Consider the following 22,151-nt stretch of genomic DNA (forward strand, 5'->3'; position numbering starts at 1 on the left):
GTTCTGAGCTTGTGCTGTACTGTCTAATATTGGTTCGAGCTGATAAACTGTCTGCGCTGCACAGCTCAAACAAGAATTGCGGTTTTGTTTCGTTTGCAGTTAGAAGTTTTTCTATCTTTCACTTTCTGTCTCTCGTCCTCTCTTTCACCTTCAGTTGTTTTGACTGCACTTTCCACTTCTTTCTCCTTTTTTTTTTTTTTTTTTTTTTACTTGTTTGCATTTCCGTCAGCTCTTTCCTACCTCCTTTCTCACTCTCTCTTGCTCTCTTTCTTTGTCCATAAGCTCGGAAGCTTGGGATACTCTGTCTTTAACCTTGTCTTTCAGCTGAATACCTATTCAGTCTTTTCTCCTCATTGTGTGTGTGTGTGTTCATGTATGTGTGTATGTCTGTGATGAGTGATGGGCATTTACACAGCAGTGTGTATTGATGCCAGCGGACGTCTGTGTCCGCCTGTCAGTGAGCTCTCTGACGGGGCCACAGGTCAAAGTTCATAAGAAGTGACCTCTGGAGCACCTGGTCTTTCTCGTAGTCAGCAGAGCGTTTTATTGGCTAATAATGCTTGCTGATGCCTCCTTTATCTGAAAACAACCACACACACACACACACACACACACGTAACAGACAGACAAGTGAAAAGGTGAAAAAAAAATCTAAATATTTTAAACAAACAAATTTTGCTAAATTGACAATTACATGTTGAGTGAACAAAATCACATAAATCGCAAATTTGCTTGTTTAAGCATTATTTGCTAATACAACAAATTGTTCTCCCGCTTTCAGATCAAACCCGTTCTATGAGCCCAGGTCCTCCACCGCAGACAGCAACACCTCAGATATGAGCACCAAACGCCGGGCCCCTCAGGCTCCTAGTGCTGGACCCAACCCTGCTGTGGCCACTGGAGGCCTGGCACCAAAGACTTCAGCTCCTGAAGGAACGTCCACTCCACCTGCCCTGGCACCCTCAGCTGTTACAGCTGTGATAGGGAGAGAGTTGGCCTCATCCTCACCTAAGGTAAATCTTCCTCACCACATTAGGACTTTATTTACATTAGAGTCGAACATTGGCATGTTGTTGCGCTAACAGTGTGATGCTCTAACAAGCATGAAAAAAACGAAATAGTCAATCCAATAGTACATTTTTATTAGACTGAACTTTTTTTTCTTTTGAATTTTGGTATTGAATGAAATGTATATACATTTGTACTGAGCTTGACACATTGCATTGTGATGAAATGCTGTCTTATCACAGCGCAACTGCACTCGGGGTGTGTCTGAATCCATTTTGGCCAGTTTAACGACGGGAAAAATGGTCGGCGCACCCGGAGCATGGTCTAAAAAGGTTGTATCTACTCTTAATGAGTAATGGCTGTGTTTTGGGCATAACGTGCAATAAACCAATCAGAGTCTCATCTCCCATTTCCTTTAAAATCCAGTTGCGCTCGCACCATGGCGGGTTGCTATTTACATAGCGGAATTTGCAAGCGGAAAGACTAAACGTCTCCAGAGAGCCACGGGACAAGCCGGATTCCACCATATCTTTATGTACACAATATTTATCTTTTACATTGTAACCCGCCTATAGGCTCATATTACTAATGCGCCCTTTAAATAACAAAAAAATACTGCTCCATTGACTTTAGACCAGGTTTTTGTTGGTCAATGGCGCAGTCTATTTCAGTTGCCTCAAAATGGCAACGTGCCAACAATGCGCCTTAACACACCTCATTTTCAGACCAGGCGCAAATGCATTTGCCATTTAAACAACGTGGCGCAGGACATGAAAAAGATAACTGCGTCGTGCTGAAACTAGCAAAAAGATGCCTGGCGCCGCATTGCGCCTTGTGTATGATAGGGCCCTTCGATTTTGGGCAAAAGGGTAGTTTACAGACCAGTCTACCTTTCGGAAAAAACTGTGTCAGGAATGCACCTGTGATGCCCATGATGCTGTCCAAGTATATGCAGCACACAGGGTTTTGGAACACAGCTATACAGACTACATTGATCATTCTTTGGTAGATAAATACAGTCCTAGCCTTCACTTTAAACTATATACTTTTCCTGTATTTTTGTAAACTTTATGCTTTATACTTTTTTTACACTACCATTCAAAAGTGTGGTGTTGGTAAGATTATTTAAATGTTTTGGAAAGTCTTATGCTTACCAAGGCTGCATTTGATCAAATATAAATTAAAAACAGTAACATTGTGAGCTATATTTTTTTAACTGTCTATTTTAATTTAATTTAAAATGTAATTTATTCCAGTGATGGCAAAGCTACATTTTCAGCATCATTACTCCAGTCTTCAGAGTCACATGATCCTTCAGAAATCATTCTAATATGCTGATTCGGTGATCATGAGTCATTTATTATTAGCATCAGTATGGAAAACTGTAATACTGCTTAATACTTTTTTCAGGATTCTTTCACGGATAGAAACGTCAAAAGAACAGCATTTATTAGAAATATTTTGTAACATTATTAATGTCTTTACTGTCACTATTTGGAAAGGACATATTCAATCGATCAAACGTATTAATTTGTTTCAAAATAATAAAAAATCTGAAACTAGTAATTTGAATGTTAGTCTAAGTTTGTTTTAAAATCTCGATTTTAGAAAACTGCCAGTAATGATGTCCCTGAAATATTTGCATACCGACTTGTGATTGTGACTTGTGAAACATCCAGATCACATGGTTTTAATGGAAACTAAATTTAAATGGGGCGTCTCATTGTGATATTTCCTTCAGGAAAAGGCAAATCTAGTTTTCATTGTCATCTTTACAGGGTCTTTATATCGGTCACTTTTTTCCAACAGTGCCACATTTCTTGTTTTCCCTATTCATTTCACTTTTTAACATCCAGGACCACTCACTCCATCCCTCTCATCTGCTTTCGGTCCTCTTCTTCCTGCACGCTTCACTCCGAGCATTTGAATACAGGCATGTATTAGCTGCTCTGTAGGATCGTTATATATGCATTATGATTCTCTTCACTCAATGCTTTAGTGAGTCTAATTAACTGGCTCTGCGGTCCCTCTCTGGCTGAGGGTGTGGGGCGTAGGGTGCATGGGGCGAAGGGAAGCCCACCGAGTGTGAATGAGAGCAAGGAAGGCGTCGGGCCGCTGCAGAGGGGCTTATACATGGCCAGATTAAATCCCCACAGGCCGAGTGTTTTTATTTACGCCTGCGAGTGTGTGCGTTATAATGTAGTCCATATTTAATTATAGCGAGGGGTTTATCACAGCACAGCACTTGTGTGTGTGTCCGCGCCTGAGAAGACCTGCCCAACTTAAACATTTAATTACCCAAATTCAGTGGCCTGTGAGGACACACACACACACACACACACACACACACACACACATAGACATAGACATCAGGAAAATAAGAACAACTCCTCAGAAACAGGAAGTGGTGTCCAAACTTCAGCTCATGGATTCATGGGATTTGTGCTCCGAGTTGCCTAGTGAGTACACCGTTGGGCTCACATCAGGTCTGTCCGACTAAAACCAGAGTGATCGGTCCGCCAGAATGATTCTCAGTGTTGGGTTTTTGATCGGAGATGTCATATTTCCAGCAGAACCCTATTTATTCTGATCATGTGCTCCCTCGATCTCTATCCCACACCCACTACGGATTATGATTCCATTCTTTGACTGCATGCGGAGGTTGTTTCCTCTGAGTGTGGTGTATGAGATGACCTTAGCATGAAAAAAAACTCAAATGGGATTAGCTAGAGACACACACATTCAGAATAAAGATACGGGGAAGCCCAAAGGCCTTGTTTATGAGTCTTCTGTGTGTTTGCTGGAGGAATCCCCTCGCACACGCGCAGACCTGAGGTGAGGCGGAAGGTGCAGGTTGAAAAACGAATGAATAGGACACCTCGATAATCTCTGAAAAAACACAAAGTAATGGAAATGTTGAAATTGTTGGAAGTAGTTTGTGGATTAGAGCAGCCCCGAAGACACATGCGTTCACTGAGGGAATCTGGGGTGTGTGTATGGTAATGTCATCATGGTCTTGTAAACACAATCTGGTATAGATTTGAATATTTTCTAAAGGGCTCTCCTTTCGGTTCACCGTCATTCTGCTTACACGGCCTGATATTTGAGCTTTACAAATCTCAAAATGAATATCCATTTTACATACTGTACATTTCAATTGATTTATAACTATTTAAAATCATTTGGTTTAAAATTATTCATTTGACGTTAGTTTTGCGTTTTATTTTTAATTAGATAGTGTTTTTGCTGATAACTTAACATGATTTTGCCTTGTGTTATATTTAGTAGTTCTTTAGCTAGCTGATTCTGCTCAAAAACACAATTTATTTATTAATGTTTCAAACTTTTTAAATTAGCACCAAACTACTGAATGCACCTTTAAGTTTATATTTATTTGAATCTAGATTCATCTAGCTGACTTGCAGTCTTCTTCTGTCTGGTAGTTGCCTCTCTACATGTAAAAGCAACAGTAAGTTTAGTCATTTTCACATTTTATTTTCAAAGGAAATATCTAGATCAGCGGTCGGCTTTTTTTCGCATTCCCAATGAAACCAGACAAAATGCATCTAGTTGTTGAAGCCACAAATGTAAATTTTACTCCTCCTAAAATGGTCACATCTAAACATACGAGAGCGTGTTTTAACGGGTACTTAAAAATGGCACTTCATGACAAAAAGGTTGCCGACCCCTGATCTACTGTTGATAAACTTTTTTGGCTCTCAAGAACTTTGATATATTAGCATTTCAGGATGCTGTTTTTGAAATATGTTGAAGAATTAATCTGGACGCATCAAGGAAGACTGGAATAGGATGTCTTGGGCTGCGAAAAAAGAAAGGGATGTTCTGATTCACTAGTACATCTTTTTCTCCTCCTCTTTTTTTTTTATCTCCCTCGTCGTTTGTCTTTTCCAGCAAAGCGATTTTACACCTCCCTGCTCACCCCTCTCTCCTCTCTGTCGTTTAACAGCAGTCTTCCACACAGGGACGCACTGATCTGAGGATTTTCATCAGTTCACGCTTCATAAATTATGGTCTGTATTTTAATATAAAGAAACGGCAAACGCAGTCACTGCAAAGCTCTTTAGATTTACATAAAGCCTTCCGGAGTGAGGCGGAGCCGTCTTTAGGGGCTAGTTCTCTCACAACCAAGACGGAAAACTCAAAGTTTTGAGAAAGATGTTAGTAACTTTGTGCGGTCATGTTCACTTTCACTTGAGTTTTACTTTATCTCTTTTCCCTCAAAGAAATCGTGACTAAAGAATTTAGCGCAGTAACCTTCCATTTTCTCTATTTTTATAAGTTTATGAAAAGGTTCTGAACTAGTAGAACTAATCACAAGACCAAATTAAATGATGGTGTTCATGACCTGAGTGCCCACAGTGGGAGGGCCAGGGCCAGGTTACACTTTCATTACACTTCTTTGTTTTCCACTCTCTACCGTCTGATTCAGACTGCAACATAGATAAATTGAAATTAAAGTGAATTAACATTATTTAATTGAGTTCGCAGATGGCAGTGGCATTTTTTAATTAGTTTGTGTGAACACTGGTGGGTTTTGACTCCACATGGCCGTTTCAATGCTTCTGGTCTTTTTTTCTCTGTTGTAACATCAGTTCTTTTCAATGTTTTGAACAAGTATGAGAAGGTTAACAATAAGATATTAAAGAGAACTTTTTAAATAAAGTTGTTCTTTTTAATTGTAAATACTGCATTTGTTGAATTTATTATTATTTTGCCTATAATAAACATAACATAGGCGTGTGTGTGTGTGTACTGTATATATAATTATATATTATGTAAAGTATATTATAATTTTTTATATAGTGTGTGTACCGGTGTGTGTGTGTGTGTGTGTATATATATATATATATTTAAAAAAATTCTCCATGACTGTAAATTATACTTTTCAAAAAGGCAGCTTCGACTTACAAACCCCCCCCGCCAAGCTTGCTTTTCGTGCTCCCTATTTCACCCTGGTCCAGTTACCCCCCTCTGAACCCTGGGCCAAGTCCGAGGGAGCATGGTTAAGCCCAGCTCGAGGCCCGGTTCCGCTCCTGCACATGGACCGCCCGTCCCTTCAGAGAGCTGAGGAGAGGCCACGAAACCCCTACTGACAGAGGGGCAGTAAGACCCCAATAGTGCCCTCATAATCTGTGAAACTCTACCAGAATAATCTCCCTCAGCTGGCCCTCTACCGCTGAGTGATGCAGGACAGAACCTGAGAATCTGAGACTCTTTAAGACCTTAAGGCCTCAGGACAGAGAGGGAGAGAAAGTCTTAGAGCGCTTTTATCTGTGAAATCACTCCATTTGATGAAAATATAAATAAAGTGAGGGCTATTTGGGCAGAGAAGGAGAGAGCGCGAAAGCATCCCCTTTAAAGCATCTGTGAAAGATGTTTGTGCTCCAAGAATGTCACAAGCATCAGTGTACTGACTTTACCTCAGGGAAACTTTGTCCAGGTGTGTGTTTTGGCTCAATGTGCCTATCCTGATCAGATTCTGGGCAAACGTAGAACTTGTTCCCCATCCAAAAGGTTTTGGATGGACCTCATTTACCTCTTAAACTGCTTCTGCATCCTCATCATCGGATCTGTAGCAGTTCACCGCATGGCAGTTAGCATTTCACTGCTTAGAGGGTCCTCGAGCCATCGGGGCAGGTGTGTGTGAGTGTTTTGAGCCTGTTACTGTAATACCACTATCATTATCCTTCTCTCCTGCGTGTGTGAGTATGTGTGTGAGCTCAGTTCATGAGTTAAGCACTTGAAGAGCTCTCCAATACCCACGTTGACTTGCTACACACAGGCTACAAAGCTCTCGGTAATCTTCCTGTTGTAAGTCCTTAGTTTTATCTGCCAGGGATTACACTTCTGGCTTCAGAGAAAGAGAGAGGGAGCACGAGAGGGAGAGAATGAGAAAAAAGGCAGCGAAGAAATGAAAACAAATCTTTAGTGTAATCTCTAGAAAGAATACCTGTTTGAGTGGGGAAGTTGGCCGGCTGCAGATTGACCAAATCGCCTTATTCAGCATGTTTGATGTGAACGAGGCAGGTGTGTGTGCGTTTGATGATTGTATGTGTTTGGTTTGTGTGTGTTCATTTGTGTACACAAGGATCGTGTGTGTGTGTGTGTGTGTGTGTGTGTGTGTGTGTGTGTGTGTGTGTGTGTGTGTGTGTGTGTGTGTGTGTGTGTGTGTGTGTGTGTGTGTGTGTGTGTGTGTGTGTGTGTGTGTGTGTGTGTGTGTGTGTGTGTGTGTGTGTGTGTGTGTGTGTGTGTGTGTGTGTGTGTGTGTGTGTGTGTGTGTGTGTGTGTGTGTGCGCGCGTGTGTGTGTGCGCGTGAGAGAGAGGGGTTTTAAGGCCGAGAGCAGTTTGAATGACATGGTGGAGATGGAGAGAGTAACTTTAGATTAATCTTCTCCTGGTCTCTCCTCTCCTGAAGGTGTGTGGCCTTAAACCCGTTTCAACTGGGAGAACCTTTTACCCACAGTCCTCTGCATACCTCCCTGCACTGATCAATAACGGCCCCTGATTTTTTTATGGCCCCCACTCAACCTCTGCCTTTCAACCTCTAATACCCCTGCCACCCCACACACACATATTATTACCCCTTATTTAAATCAAGATGGATTGTGGACCATATTTTACATTGTGTCATTATTATTTTTGTATTTTTATTTCTTTAGTTTCATTTATTTTTTAGTTATGTTACTCAAGGTTAGTTTAGCATCATAATGCAGTTTTAAAGTCCCACTGTAGTCAATAATTGTATTATTTTAAAACTCATCTTTGATCACCAAAATTACATATTTAAAAGTTTTTTGCTGTGAAAATAGCTTGAATGTAACTACACCCTTGCTTCAGTTAATATACTTGGAGCTATGAATATGCAAACGAGCCCCACCTCCACCCTGCATCACACCAGCCCGGACTACCTGTTCCACTCGGGCAACTTTACCGTAGTAAACGCTACACATTGGCAAGTAGAAATTCTGGTTTAATCAGCCATATTTGTTTGAGCCAGAAACTGATTCCAAAGAAGAAGTGGAAGAGTGAATTATACAGGCTCATTTACAAGTCGATGTATCTGAATGGTAATGCATTTTATGTATCGCTCTCTATAACGTCGAACACATAACGATAATTAATACGATTAATATGATTAGCCTTTTGCTTGACTGTGTTTTCAAACAGCTAATAATGTGTTGCTAATGTTATACAAACAATGTTCCTGTTCGTCATCTCAGTCTGCCTTCTAAAAATCAGCATCCTTACAAATGCTTTGAACAACTTCAGTGGAGAAAGGCATATAGTTCATCATAACATCGTAATATACAGTACATCATATTCATAATTAACCTGCTATATTGCTACATCTACACAATTTTTCATACCAACAAAAATTATTAAATCATCACAATCAAATTAAAATTTGGAGGAATCCGGAGCTCTTCACGCCACAAGGCCAATGCCAGAATGAGCTCCACATCTTCGATTTGCGCCCTTTTAAAGCGGCGCATCAGTAGATCCGCCAATCATGCTCCTCCGACAGCAGCCAATCCCGCCACACATATACAAAACAACCCACAAAAAACAGATACCGAGGATCTTAACACTGTGTAAATGGGGGTGGTCATGTACTACCATTCAGAAGTTTCGGGTCAATAAGAATTAATACTTTTATTCAGCATGAAAGTTGATCAAAATGGCAGGAAAGACTTTTACATTGTTACAAAAGATTTCTATTTCAAATAAATGCTGTTTTTTATATTCTTCAATGAATCCCGAAAAATGTATCACAATTTCCACACCATTGATTTCATCATTGATATTTCAACATTGATGTTTCTTGAGGACCAAATCAGCATATTAGAATGATTTCTAAAGGATCATGTGACACTGAAGACTGGAGTAACGATGCTGAAAATAAAATAAAAATTCAATAAAACCAGTTCATTTAGATGATAATATTTCACAATATTACTGTTTTTACTGTATTTTTTAATCAAATAAATGCAGCCTTGGTGGGCATTAGAGACTTCTTTCAAAAATGTAAAAAAATCTTACAGACCCCAAACTTCGAGTGATAGTGTATGTTAATGGATTCATGGCTCTGATATCAGTTCAGTGACTCATTCTTTATCAACCATTTTTTGCATATCCGAATGGACTAAGGAGGTATTTTTGAGTCACAAGTTGTGAACATCATGCCTTAACCAGGTATGACAATTTTCCAGCATCTAGTAATTTTGTATGTCCACACTGAAACCAAAAAATGCTTCACAATAACAGCCAATAAAAACATGTTTTGGTTCATATTTATGCAGTGTCTGATTTTGGACCATTGAATGACAGAACGCAGCAGAATTAATAACCAACCATTCTGTGTGTTTGCATGCGTGTCCAACCTTCCCCATGTCTCTGGTGGATGTCTTCAGCAAGCTGTTTGTACAGTGTTACTTTCTTATTGGACTCATGGGATTTTGTGACTCATTAATGCAGTGTTTTGCAAACTATTTTGATTTACTTTATGTACCAGGTCCATCAAATTGGTCAATTACCTATTTATCAACTAGCATTTCTTTTATTCATATTATCTCATATTATGGAGATAATTTAGCATTATCATTCATCTTAAAGGGATAGTTCACTCAAAATGTAAAATTGTCTCCATTTACTCACCCCCAAGCCATCCTAGGTGTATATAACTTGTTTATTTCAGCCAAACACAATCAGAGTTATATTAAATAATCTTGTACGGTCGTTGCCGGAAGCCAGTGATTATAGTTTATAAAGTTTTAAATATGGTTATTTTTCATCACTTCGCTTCAGAAAGCATTGATTAACCCACTGAAGTCATATGGATTGCTTTTGTGATGGATGGATGGATGGATGCGCATTTTGGAGCTTCAAAAACATGAACTCTGTTTAATGCCATTAAAAAGCTGGGAAGAGCCAGGATATTATTTAACATAACTCAGATTGTTCTGAAAGAAGAAAGTCATATACACCTAGGATGGCTTGGGTATGGGTGTGCGATATCACCATTTTTGATCGTGAGCGCTTAAAATGTCTCCACGTTCTGCTTTTTAAGAAGAATCGTAGTATCGTGCCTCAGTGCATTCTGTCAGTTCTGGCGCCTCAGTCTCAATATACTGTACAACATGATGTACATTCACATCACCTTAACGCAGAGGTAGGGTTACACTCAAGTGAGATTACAGTTATTCACAATCACAAAAGTCTATTATTTGCAAGCATTTTAAAGCTTTGCCAGATGGTTAAACATTTTAGTCGCATGCTGTTCTGACGTACTTTTCTGGGTGCGAAGTGTGCGAACACTAAAAGCCTGTCAAACAGTGGGCAATTACTAAACTTCAGTAGAATCAGTGTATATAATTTATAGTGTATGTAGCGTTTTATTTTTATATTTGTTTATTTATTTTCTCACTTGAAAACTACTGTTAAATCCACCTACTGTGAAAAATAAAGCACTGTTTATTTAATTAGTTGTATTTGTAATGTGCATCTTTGTTCAAATTTTTAATAACAAAGATAAAATAATGAAATAAAGATCTCCGCGCATCCCTACATTTGCCTAAATGTTCTATCGTTCTTTTTCTTTTATATTTTTTTACCTTGTAAGAGAGTACATTTTTAAAATCACTTGTAAAATAGTAAAACCAACATGAAAAAAACGTGATAAATTTGTGAATCGTGATTTTCCTGAAAACAATTGTAATATGATAATGTTGCCATAATGCCCATACTTGAGGGTGAGTAATTTATGGAATAATTTTCATTTTCGGGTGAACTATTCCTACAACTAAACAGGTTAGTTATCATTGACATCCACTGTATGGACAAAACAATATATTATTCAAAATATCATCTTTTTTGTTCTATAGACAAAATAATATTATACAGGTATTGAACAACATCAAGGTGAGTAAATGATGACAGACTTTTTGGGTGAACTATCTATTTTAAGTCCTATTTAAACAACAAAAAAGTAAAGAAATAAAGAATATATACACACAAATTGGTAAACTTGGCCACATTACACACAAATGTTTCTTTCCTTTAAAAAAAACTAGGAAAAATATAAGGCATCAATCACTAATAATTAATTTTTTTTTTCTATTGTATAGGTTCAAAACCCTTTCAAGTACCCCCAAGTGTACACGTACCCATGGTTGAGAATCACAGCATTTAATGTGAAGTAAACCTGGCGTTTGTCATGTAGAGAGCTTGTCGATCTGTTGCTGGTTACGTTTTTATGTCTTTCATTATCGTAAGTGTGCGTCTCGTCTCATCTCTCATGCGTGATGCCGTTTGATGGTGTGAAACATGCCACGGTAAAAGCCTTCCTTCCTGACTCCATCGATCCCGCTTCACACTCCGGCCGACGTATTGACGTGGGCGTGTTTTGATCAAGGCCTCGTTCAGATAGGGGTGACTTTGTAATTATATTCTTTTTAATTGCTTTCGCTTATCAGGGCTCTCATCTGCCAACGAGACCGTACCTCCGCGGACAACGATCTGACGGCGGAGCGGAGCAGAGCACACCTGATGTTTCCCTCTCTTCCTCTCCTCATCCCTCTCTCCCTCCTTCTTCTTTGCGCAGTATTACTGCTGCTCTGCTCTTAATGAGTTTCCGTGTGCATTGCGGATTCATTGATAAATGACAGCTTTATCAGAGCAGATCGCTGAACTTCGCCTCCTGTAATTTGTTTGTAGAGGAGTGTTGTCTAAAGCAGATTAGCGCTGTATAGATTTAGTTTTTCCTGCTCTACACACCCTCTCATCCCTGCTTTAACTAACAACGCTGCTTTAACACACAAAAAAAAATCTTTTATATGTTTGTTTTTTTCTCATGTCTAGATTCGCCTCAGTAAATCACGTTTTTTTTCATATTGTTTGTGTAGTGTGGCGGTAATTTGAAGGTTGTTGTTAAGTTCTGTGCGTGCGCTTTGCCAGAAATGTTCGCATGTTGATGATGTTTAGCGTTACAGTGATTTGAGTCGTTCGATATGTTTCATGATCGCCTGCCTCCCTCTATCAGAGAGCTAACCCCGTGCCAGTCGCCTTTTTTGCTTCTAAATACCTTTTTTTGTGTGTGTGTGTGTGCGTGTGTGCAGGCCTCACTAGATAAAGCTCATTTACACAGTTCCGAGTTTTGGGCTATGCCTCTCCGCCAGTGTTTTCACCGCCTCTAACGTTAGATTACACCACATTACACATGTATAGCACACGAGCGCGTGCGGGAGATTTGCTCTCGCTCGTATCCTCCCAAATTTTCTTATGTTTTAGCGAGGGCTGTTGTGTTTGAAATTTTAAAGCCGTGTAGCTTAGCATGGGAAACAGGCCCCGGAAATGTGATTTAGTCATGCTCGCATATTTTGTGTTTTTGTACAAGGCCCAAAAAACTCCCCCTCAGCCTCAAGCTTAGGCAAATGAACTTCGCTCGTTTCTGTAAGAAAACTTGGTAAGTTTGTCATTGGAAATGATGAAATTCATATGAAACTGGTGCTGTTTGAGCAGAGGTGAAAACATCTTTCTTTGTCACTTAAAATCTAAGGAAGCACAAGATATGAATATACTTTTTAAAGTTACAATCTTTTTTTTTTTGCGCAATTCGTACATTTCCGATCTGAAAGATCGTATTGTGCTGATGACTTGTCGAATCCCTTCTTTTATTGATCTGTCAGATATGACAATCTCTTCCACTTCAAAACGTTTCACATTGGAGAGGCCGCAGCTTTGTGATTTGAATTTCCATGCGGGCTTCAGTGTTTGCAGTTTTGAAATGACACCGTATAATTATAATGGTAATTTGATATTACTTTAATGTCTATAATATGCGTTTCCGTAGCGTCATGTTCCATGCGATTTCTCATTTTTATAATTGAGCTTTTGATTTGGTTCAAAGCAGTTCAATGAATCTTTCACAATTGAATATCCAAGGTAATTTAGACAGGTACGGAGAGACACATTTAGGGACAATTTAGTCATTAGATTCAAGGTGCAGTTTAATAATTGAGAAGCAATTACAGGAAGCAAAACAATTAATGATAAACAATTGAACGCCACTTGGCGAATCGCAGCTAATTCTGTGAGACAACTCTCTAAGATCATAAAACTATTCTGGGTGTGTAAGAGTTTAGAGTGCTGACATTGTGAATGTGTATACACACACACACACACCATAGATAGATGTTGCCGCAGGCATTTTAAGTGGATGTGTGATTGAAGCTTCCGCTGTTTTGGGGTGTGTGTGTGTGAGAGAGAATATATGCGTGTGTGATTGCATCAGTTTATTGAAGTCTTTTTTTCCTTGTATTTCTGTTGCAGTTCACAGAATTGGTTTGGGCCCTAGAGGTCTATAGGTTAAAATGTTTAGTGTGACAACAGGGAAGTGTCATTTTAAGAGCATATTAATGGAGTGTACAAAGGATAACGGTTTTGAGCAAAATACTGCCGTTCTGATCACATGACCTCTCCTAGTTCGTCTGCCAAACTCTTTTACTCCATCTTCTTTCTCACGTCTTCTCTTTCACCCTTCATCTTTCTTACTCTCATTCAACACAGATTAAGTTTTCCCCCTCCTCATCTCCTTTTACCTTCTCCTCCCTCCTCGCCCCTGTCCTCCACCATGTGTCAGGTGTGTGTGTGTGTGTACGTTCGCTGCCATCATGAATAATGAATATCTTTTCTGTCTCCATCTTATTTTTGGCAGATGTTGAAATGCTGCATGATTTTTTTTTTTTTGCCGTTTTGTTTTTTTCTCCTCTCTTTTTGTGTGCGTGTGTGTGTTGGATAGCGATGAATGCAGCTTCATTTTAATATGTTCTGTTTGTAGGAAGAAACGGCGCTGTAATCCTGTCCTCCAGCGCAGAAACACGCCGCTGCCAATCGTTTATTTTTCTCCTCCTCTCCCCACACCCCCTCCCCCCGCGACCGCTGCTCAGGGCAAGACAGCGCTGCGTTTGATAAGTACACGCGCTCTATGTGACACCAGAAATCCCTGTCAGTGTTGTTTCTGTAGACACATGTAGTTTTGTAAGAACATACACTCTGTGCTGTGAGCTAGTGAATGAAGGCAGAACTTTTACACAGTTTCATCAGAACTGTTTTTTGTTCCAGTGCTTCATCATCTTACTGAAATCACTGTTATTTTGTGAATGCACAGGAATGACTGGAATTTGGTTTAGCCATTCATGTTTTTAAAGAACCCAAAATTTAATGATAGTTTTGTTTTGATCCAATCTGTAAGTCCTTGTATAATCTTGAGAACAATTCAGATGTTTTTGTAGTACCATGTAGTACTCTGAACCATGTATTGTACAGGAAAACAGCAGTTTACATTAAAACATTAAATGTTTTTTTGAAAGTTTACAACGGAACGGTACAGAAGTTGATCTTTAAAAATATAAGTTTAGTTTATATTAGTAGTTTATTAGTAGTTTTTATTTGAACAGTAACAGTTAAGCAGTTGACATTTAAACAATTAAGCAGACAAGTTTATCTTTAAAAAAAGTTACGTTTATATTTAAACAATTCAGTTTAAATTTGAACTGTATGGATTACAGTTGAAGTTTAGCCGTTTACATTCCAAAAATTAAGCCGTTTTTGAAAAGTACAGTTCAGCAGTTTATATTTAAACAATGCCAATGAATAAGTGCAATAGTTTATATCTGAAACATTCAGATATCAAATTGAATAAGTTAGTCGGCCGTTATGTGTGAATCAGTTTGGAACAGTTCAGTAGTTTATATCTTATCAGAACAGTTCATTTGTATGTATTTGAACATTATAGTTAAAGGGATAGTTCACCCAAAAATTCTGTCAAGTTGTTCCAAATTTGTATGAATTTATTTCTGAACACAAAAAAATATATATTTTGAAGAATATCGGGAACCAAACCGCATAAGAAAGAAAAGTTTTGGATAAACTTGAGAGTGAGTAAATGATGACAGAATTTACATTTTTGGGGTGAACAATCCCCAAAAGTAGTAGTTTAAAATGAACACTTTAGCAAATGTAGCATTTTAGCAGATTTAGTTTTTTACAACGGATCATATCAGTCATTGACAGTAGGACAGGTAGGCACTCTGGAGTCAGCTCATTTTTACAGCAGTGGAGGATGAATGAAGTAAGCCATGGTTCCTGAGAGTTTAAACGTGTCTTGGTGTGTCAGTGTTACTGTTTTCCTCCCGCTGTAAAGCTGCCACAGGGCACTGTTAGCCTAAAGAGCCGAGTGCTCCTAAACGGCTGTTGTCTTCTAATTGCTTTAATAGCACCTGGCCCGGTAATCCCAGGTAATTATTGAGCTGAAATTAGACAGCTACTTCAAACATCTCTTAAAAGGAGCAAAGACTGCCTCAGGAACGTACAGCTCTCTTATCATGCATGGCGGAAAAGTGACATGGAAAAGTGGTTGCGGATTTTTGCATTTGTGTGGAGCTTAACGTGTTCCTCCCCGCCCCCATGTAGCATGTGTGTGTGTGTGTGTGTATGCAGGGAATACATGTGCAGTATTCAGTAAATCACTGTTGTTGATCTCTGATTGAATATGAGACCTTTTAATACGAGGAATTTGCTTTTCATAATTAAAAGCAAGCATCCTAGTTTGAGGTCACTGAACAGATTGGGCCTATCACAAAAGAAACAACAGTAAAATGAAAGGAAGAATAAAGCTGAAAACTTAAAAGCTTTACTCATCAATAATGTTCTCCTCTAAATGAGGTTCAGACTATGTAAATGTGTTTTTTTTTTCTTCACATAAAATAATACAACTGTTGTACTTCATTGTTGGGTGTTTGTTTGTATTCATCTGTGTTTACTGTTGTGGTTGCTTCCTGAGCATTGTTATTAGTCTGTTTGTGTGTGTGCACGTCTCTTTCTAGAGTAAAAAGGCTGTTGGAGCCCCAAGGGCCCCTCACTTGACTTTTCCCTCCTGCTCTTTCAAGACAACCTTAACCTTTCAGATTGTGCAGAAGGATGTATAAACGCACAAATAACACACTTGCCCTCGGTGGCATTCATTTGGATCTTAGCATTTAATTATGATAATCTAAGAGGCAAGCATTTGAAGAATTTAAAGGAAGTTACAGCTTCACCGTTTTGCCAATCTACTCAAACCACACCTTTAGGACGTCACGGTTCCCTTTATAATATCATTGCTTGTTTTTTTTTAAAATAGTTTTTGAGTTTTGGTCTGTAATTTACATAAGTCTGCTCTAGGCCCCTCACAAGCATTTTTTTTCAAGTCTGTGCGTCCTTGAAACCTCCTGCAGTAGCAAATTGTGTCCAAAAGGGGGCGTTGTTAAGCTTCCGTACATGCGTGAAATGTTGACCAGCTGATGTATAGCGCTCTTATCAGGGGAATGGCAGTCTCTCTTCCTTTGCACACACAGATCCATACAGATACCTGTGCTATGATAATGTATTTCTGCAGGATGAGCACTCTTTTATAACATGTTAGATTTGTATTTAGATGTGGAATCTATCAGGCTGCAATTCATCAGATAGCTGCAAGTTTTGTCTCAGGCTATTTGATTATCGTTATTAAAAAGTTATTGTGAGAGGAAAAATGCGAGCGTGTGACCACAGAATATGAATTTCAAGCGATATGTATCCGTAACGCGGCGTCTCCATTTTTAACGGGATTATGTCCGAAAGTGGCCAGACTCCCGGTGCGAAGGGGTTCCTGCCGCTTTGTGTTTCTGGATTTGTGGGATTAGAATTCTCGTTCCTCCATTTAGTTGGACTCTTAATCCAGACTGATACAGCTTCAAAGGCTGGTCTTTATTAATCATGTGTTTACATTATCCATGGTCATACACTCCTTACAGACCAAAGCTCTCATTAGAACGAGCATGTAAGTCTTTTGTGTGCATTTTTCTGTGTTTGTTCAAATTAGACAGAGGGTTTCAGCAGAGGCGACTTTTAACAAAGCTAAGCTTACAAAGCTAATTGGAGAGAGATGGGTTGGATCTGATGTTCTTGATTGGAATTTAAGGACTTTTGAAGAAAAGAGAGACAATAAGAGGGTCGTGTCGTGTGTATATGTGTGCAAGAGAGAATAATAGTAAGTATTTGAAAAATAGTCAAGGCTTGGACTAAATTAGTTGTGTGTGATTTGGGTTACAGTTCATGTTTCCGTATAATTAAAAGTTGTGTTTCTCTAATTCCTTTCCCTTTTCTGCATATATTATGCAACACATTGCTATTGTGTATAATGAAAAGGAAAAACAACACAAGTTTCTTTTCTTTTGTTCGTCTGGTGGTACATTGACAAGCCTGGCAAAGACATTATTGGACCACTGTTTTGCATGCTCATGAATATTTGGTTATGTATACTTTCATTTATTTAATATATATTTGAATGTATTTCTTTTACTGTTCTGATGAATAAATAGTCTGTGAGATATATTGATCTCAATGTCAAAACTGACATGTAATTAATTTACTTGTGTTTTAATTACACCCTTCCCTCTCTTTCTCTTTTTCTTTAGCCCAGTCCAATTCCCAGTCCTATTCTTGGTGGGAGGCCGAATGCAAGCCAGTCTCTATTGGCCTGGTGTCGCGAGGTCACGAAAAACTACAGAGGCGTCAAAATCACCAACTTCACCACTTCCTGGAGGAATGGACTGGCATTCTGTGCCCTTTTACACCACTTCAGGCCTGACTTTATGTAAGCCATGAACATATATGACAATACACACTCTTACATAAGCCTCAGCACACACAATATGTGCTTCCTTTAGGGCATGGGTGGTGATGCAACTTACCCCCTCTGTAAAGGGAGAGTTCACCCAAAAATGAAAATGGTGACATCTTGTTTTCTACACGTACAGAAAAAAAAAACATGGGTTTGGAACGTCATAAGGGTGAGAAAATGACAGAAATTTTATTTTGGAGTGAACATGTTAAATGTTATGTCAAGAAGTAAGTTGACTATTAGTTGACAACCAAAACACCTTTTAGCCCACAGCTACCATTGGCAAAAGGCTTTAAGATTTATCTTTAGCATCAAATTTACATGGATTTATACACTGCCAGTTCAATAAAATGGAAAAGATATATTTTTAAACCTATAAATACTAAAATAGACAGATGGATTCAATAGAAAAATTCCTTTTGCTTTAAAATGTATTTTATCTACCATGTAGAAAATGCACACAAAAAACAACACTTTTTATTATTGAAAAAGTGAATCATCTTTTGTGCATCTCTCAATCACATTGACAAAAATTACAGTATGCACATTTTGTTAGATCAAGAGGGTGACAATTTGTCTACTGACACGTATTACACCAGTCACTCTATAGTTGTTATTATAGTAACTCTTTACTCATAGAACACTTTTAGGGTTGTCAAATAAACAGTACTCAGTTATACACACAAAAAAAGGCCTTATGACACTATGGAGATTCACAGTTATTATTGATTGTTCTTTTTAATGTTAACCCATTATCAGCTGTTGCCTTTGATCAAAATAAAATCTCTCTCTCTCTCTCTCTCTCTCTCTCTCTCTCTCTCTCTCTCTCTCTCTCTTCTCTCTCTCTCTCTCTCTCTCTCTCTCTCTCTCTCTCTCTCTCTCTCTCTCCTCTCTCTCTCTCTCTCTCTCTCTCTCTCTCTCTCTCTCTCTCTCTCTCTCTCTCTCTCTCTCTCTCTCTCTCTCTCTCTCTCTCTCTGGGGGGTCTAATATGGTTTATGATGGAGAGTTTTTAATCCCTCTGTCTTATTTCTGAAAATTTCTGTGTTTGGTCTCATCAGGAATGACTCAAATCCTCCTTAATTACTACACTTACAGCAGATTCATCACAGTGCTGACAGCGCCACGGCCAACCACCCTCTGGGTTTAGCATACGCTAAAGTATCAGGAATCTGGCTGCCGTCTATTTAAGAAAGAGATTGACTGATTTATTATCTGTTACTTTTGCACTGATTTCCATATATCAAGACATTTTCTTTTTTTAAACCTTTTCTCTGTACTTTTCACACACACTGGCCTTAAGTGACAACCTGCATTTAAAATGTACCTTGTTTGCTGAATGCATTCATGTCATGTCATATTGTGCATTGTTGATCAGTGACGAAGAAGATCAAAAATATTTTTTTAACTATGCCGGTTCATTTCTTCGTCTGGGAGGGTACTATTAATAAAAACACCGGTGGATGGACTATAAGTGGACCCCCCCCCCCCCCCATCTTTTTTTATTTAAATTTTACCTCAGTTGGGGAGGTAAACATAGTATAGAATGTTAATGTTCATGGGTTGGTTTACTGCCTCATTGATTGTGTTTTTCCTTTCCTTTATTTTTTTAATAGATGCTCCATATTTGGTTTGTTTTGGGTTGTTGTCAGAGACATTAAGTAATTTAATGGTCTACCAGCTTTGTTTATGCCACATGTGCAGTGTTGTTTATCCTTTCATACTTAACTGTCCGATGTTTTAAGTAGAGAAGGAATGACAGAAAAGGTTTACATCATGGAATGTTAAAGGTCTTAATTGTCTTTGATCTTAAAACAGATCTTAATTGATCTTAAGTTACAGAAACCATGGGTGGGACACATTTTATCTAAATGTAATGCTAACGCAAAAGGAACAGCTATAATATTACACAATAAAATCTGCTTCTAATGTTATTTCTCATCCTCAGTTATATCATGATGTCTGGACAACTATTTCATACCCAGGTCTTGCTGGTGAATGTTTATGGCCCCAATAGACCTTATTCAGAGCAACGCCATGACCTGTATGAAAGCGAGCGCATTATATCACATACTTCTTTTATTAATAGAGTTAAAGGAAAAGGCAACAGCTAATTGAGGCAATATCCAAAATCTTCAGACCCTGTATAATTTAATTTCTTCAAGACAGCTTATTCTTCAGTCATGATGTGTGTTTTTTCTATGAACACAATGATAAGGCTGGCTGACTCTTAGCCCATCAACTTAAATCCAGATCATCAGCACAACATATTTCCCAAATTGTAGATGATGGGGAACGAACTATTGATCCCCTTACAATTAATAAAAAATGTATGAACTTTTATTCTAGACTTTGTAAATCAGAAACACCTAAGGATCAGTCTCAATTGGTAGTTTTTGATCAAATAAATATCCCCACTATTTGAGCACAACATAAAAAGACTTAGATCATCCCCTGGAGCTGATCTAAGTCTAAAAAAAAAAAAAGACTTCGATCAGCTGCAAAAAATATCTGAGGCCATATCAGCGTTGCAGAGTGACAAGGCCCCAGGGCCCGATGGCTTTCCGATCGAATTCTATAAGAAGTTTTCTGCTAAATTATCTCCACTCCTACTTAATATTTTGAACATTCTTTATCTTAAGGAACTCTACCAAAATCTCTTACTGAAGCACTGATTACATTTTGTAGTCTGAGAAAGATCCAACAAAATGTAGCTCATATTGACCAATTTCTTTGCTAAATGCAAATGTCAATTTTTTTTTGCAAAATTACAGGCCATCTGATTAGTCTCCCTTAGTCAATATCATCTCTGTTAATCTGACAGGTTTATTGTTATTCACCCCCCCCCCCCCCCCCTTACTATAATTAAACTATAATCTTTACTATAATTTTGAAATTATAGTATCATTAGATGCCGAAATGGCATTTGATCGGGAGGAATGGGACTATCTTTTTTCGCTATAGATAGGTTTGCATTCGCCCACAGATTTATGGAATGGATATGTCTTCTGTATACTTCTCCAGTTGCTTCAGTGGTTACTAATGAATGATGGTCAAAACAGTTTTCTTTTGCAAGGGACACTCGGCAGGGGTGCCCATTAAGCCCCCTTTTGTTTACAATTGCAATTGAACCATCATCTCTGATATTAAAATCTGCACCTTCATTCCATGGCATTAACAGTTGAGGTGTTGAACATAAGCTCTCATTATACGTGGATGACGTGCTTCTTTACATTTCAGATCCTGTACCATACATTGATATTATCAATGTCATGCACGATTTTGGGACTTTCCCGGGCTATAAGTTGAATATCTAAAAGTGAATGCATGCCTGTTGACACATGGTTTATCTTAAAGCATATTAAAAATAACACAGAGACATATAAACAACATTAAAAGCTTGATTTTCGCCACAGGGGGACTCTAACTATTGCATACTTTTTATTTTATTTAAAATCTATTTTATCATCATTATTGTAATAATGTTTATTTTATCATCATTATTTTATTCATTTTCATTATCTTTTGTACGGTTACAGTTTACTTTACATCCTCTAATGCAGTCTGTTCTGAGTAGGTTGGGGAGGGATTGAAAATGTAAAAGAAAATTGTAGTACCGGTATACTATTCAAGATAGAATCAAATCTCAGAAAATGAACTTTGCAATATTACCAACTGAAAATGCAGTTTAACTGGATGTGTTTTTAAATGCCGTTTCATGTGGAGAAAGGCTTTTAAAACGCATTGTGCCTTAGGGGACTGTGCCCAGCCCACATCAAGGTTTAAATGACATGTAGTGAATGCTTATGATAAAAGAAAAATGAAGGATATTGTCCATTTTTCGAGTAGCCCCACTACTGTTTTCCCAGCTAAAGAGAGAAAAGACCCCAGGCGCACAGTGGGTACGGTGATGGAGAACGAGAGATGAAATGTTTAATGTGTTGAGTGCTTGAGTAAAGGGTGTGTGTGTGTCTAATTTTGCTTGCACTCACACACACTCTATTAGTTGTGTTGATTGCAGAGCTGTGAAATTGCATGTTACAGTTCTACAGCCATTACATGAGATGCATATTTAAAGCTAACTCTCTCTCTCTCGCTGTTCTTTCCTCCCTCCTAGTGACTACAAGGCTCTCAATCCTCAAGATATTAAAGAAAACAACAAAAAGGTAAATGCTACACACTCTCTTTCTCTCTCCGTTTGTTTGTGCATCAGTAATCCTCCTCATAGGTGATTTATTTTGTTATAAATCTGATTCACTCCCACCCAGCGTTCTCTAATTGCCACTTTCAGAATGCGGCTCCCCTGCCGACACTGATGGAAAGAGTGTATGTGTGTGTGTTTTTGCTCGTGTTTGTGTGGATGGAGTAAGTCACCTGGGAGTCGTAAGATAGCATCATAATTCATAAACATGCTATAAATAAACTT

The 22,151-nt window shown here is 38.4% G+C and overlaps 1 protein-coding gene across 11 annotated transcripts in view; it reads left to right on the top strand.

Annotated features, from left to right (window-relative positions):
- The window catches only part of ehbp1 (EH domain binding protein 1), a 130,958-nt gene that overhangs the window by 46,380 nt on the left and 62,427 nt on the right, over nucleotides 1-22,151 (top strand). For all 11 annotated transcript variants that reach the window (XM_079633781.1, XM_079633783.1, XM_079633785.1 and 8 more), the window contains 3 exons: nucleotides 782-1,013; nucleotides 17,523-17,701; nucleotides 21,843-21,891. In XM_079633781.1, the coding sequence (XP_079489907.1) occupies nucleotides 782-1,013; nucleotides 17,523-17,701; nucleotides 21,843-21,891 (460 nt within the window). The remainder of the gene's footprint in view (nucleotides 1-781; nucleotides 1,014-17,522; nucleotides 17,702-21,842; nucleotides 21,892-22,151) is intronic.

The sequence above is a fragment of the Phoxinus phoxinus genome (genome assembly GCF_949152265.1).
Source record: "Phoxinus phoxinus genome assembly, chromosome: 13".
Taxonomy (NCBI): Eukaryota; Metazoa; Chordata; class Actinopteri; order Cypriniformes; family Leuciscidae; genus Phoxinus; species Phoxinus phoxinus.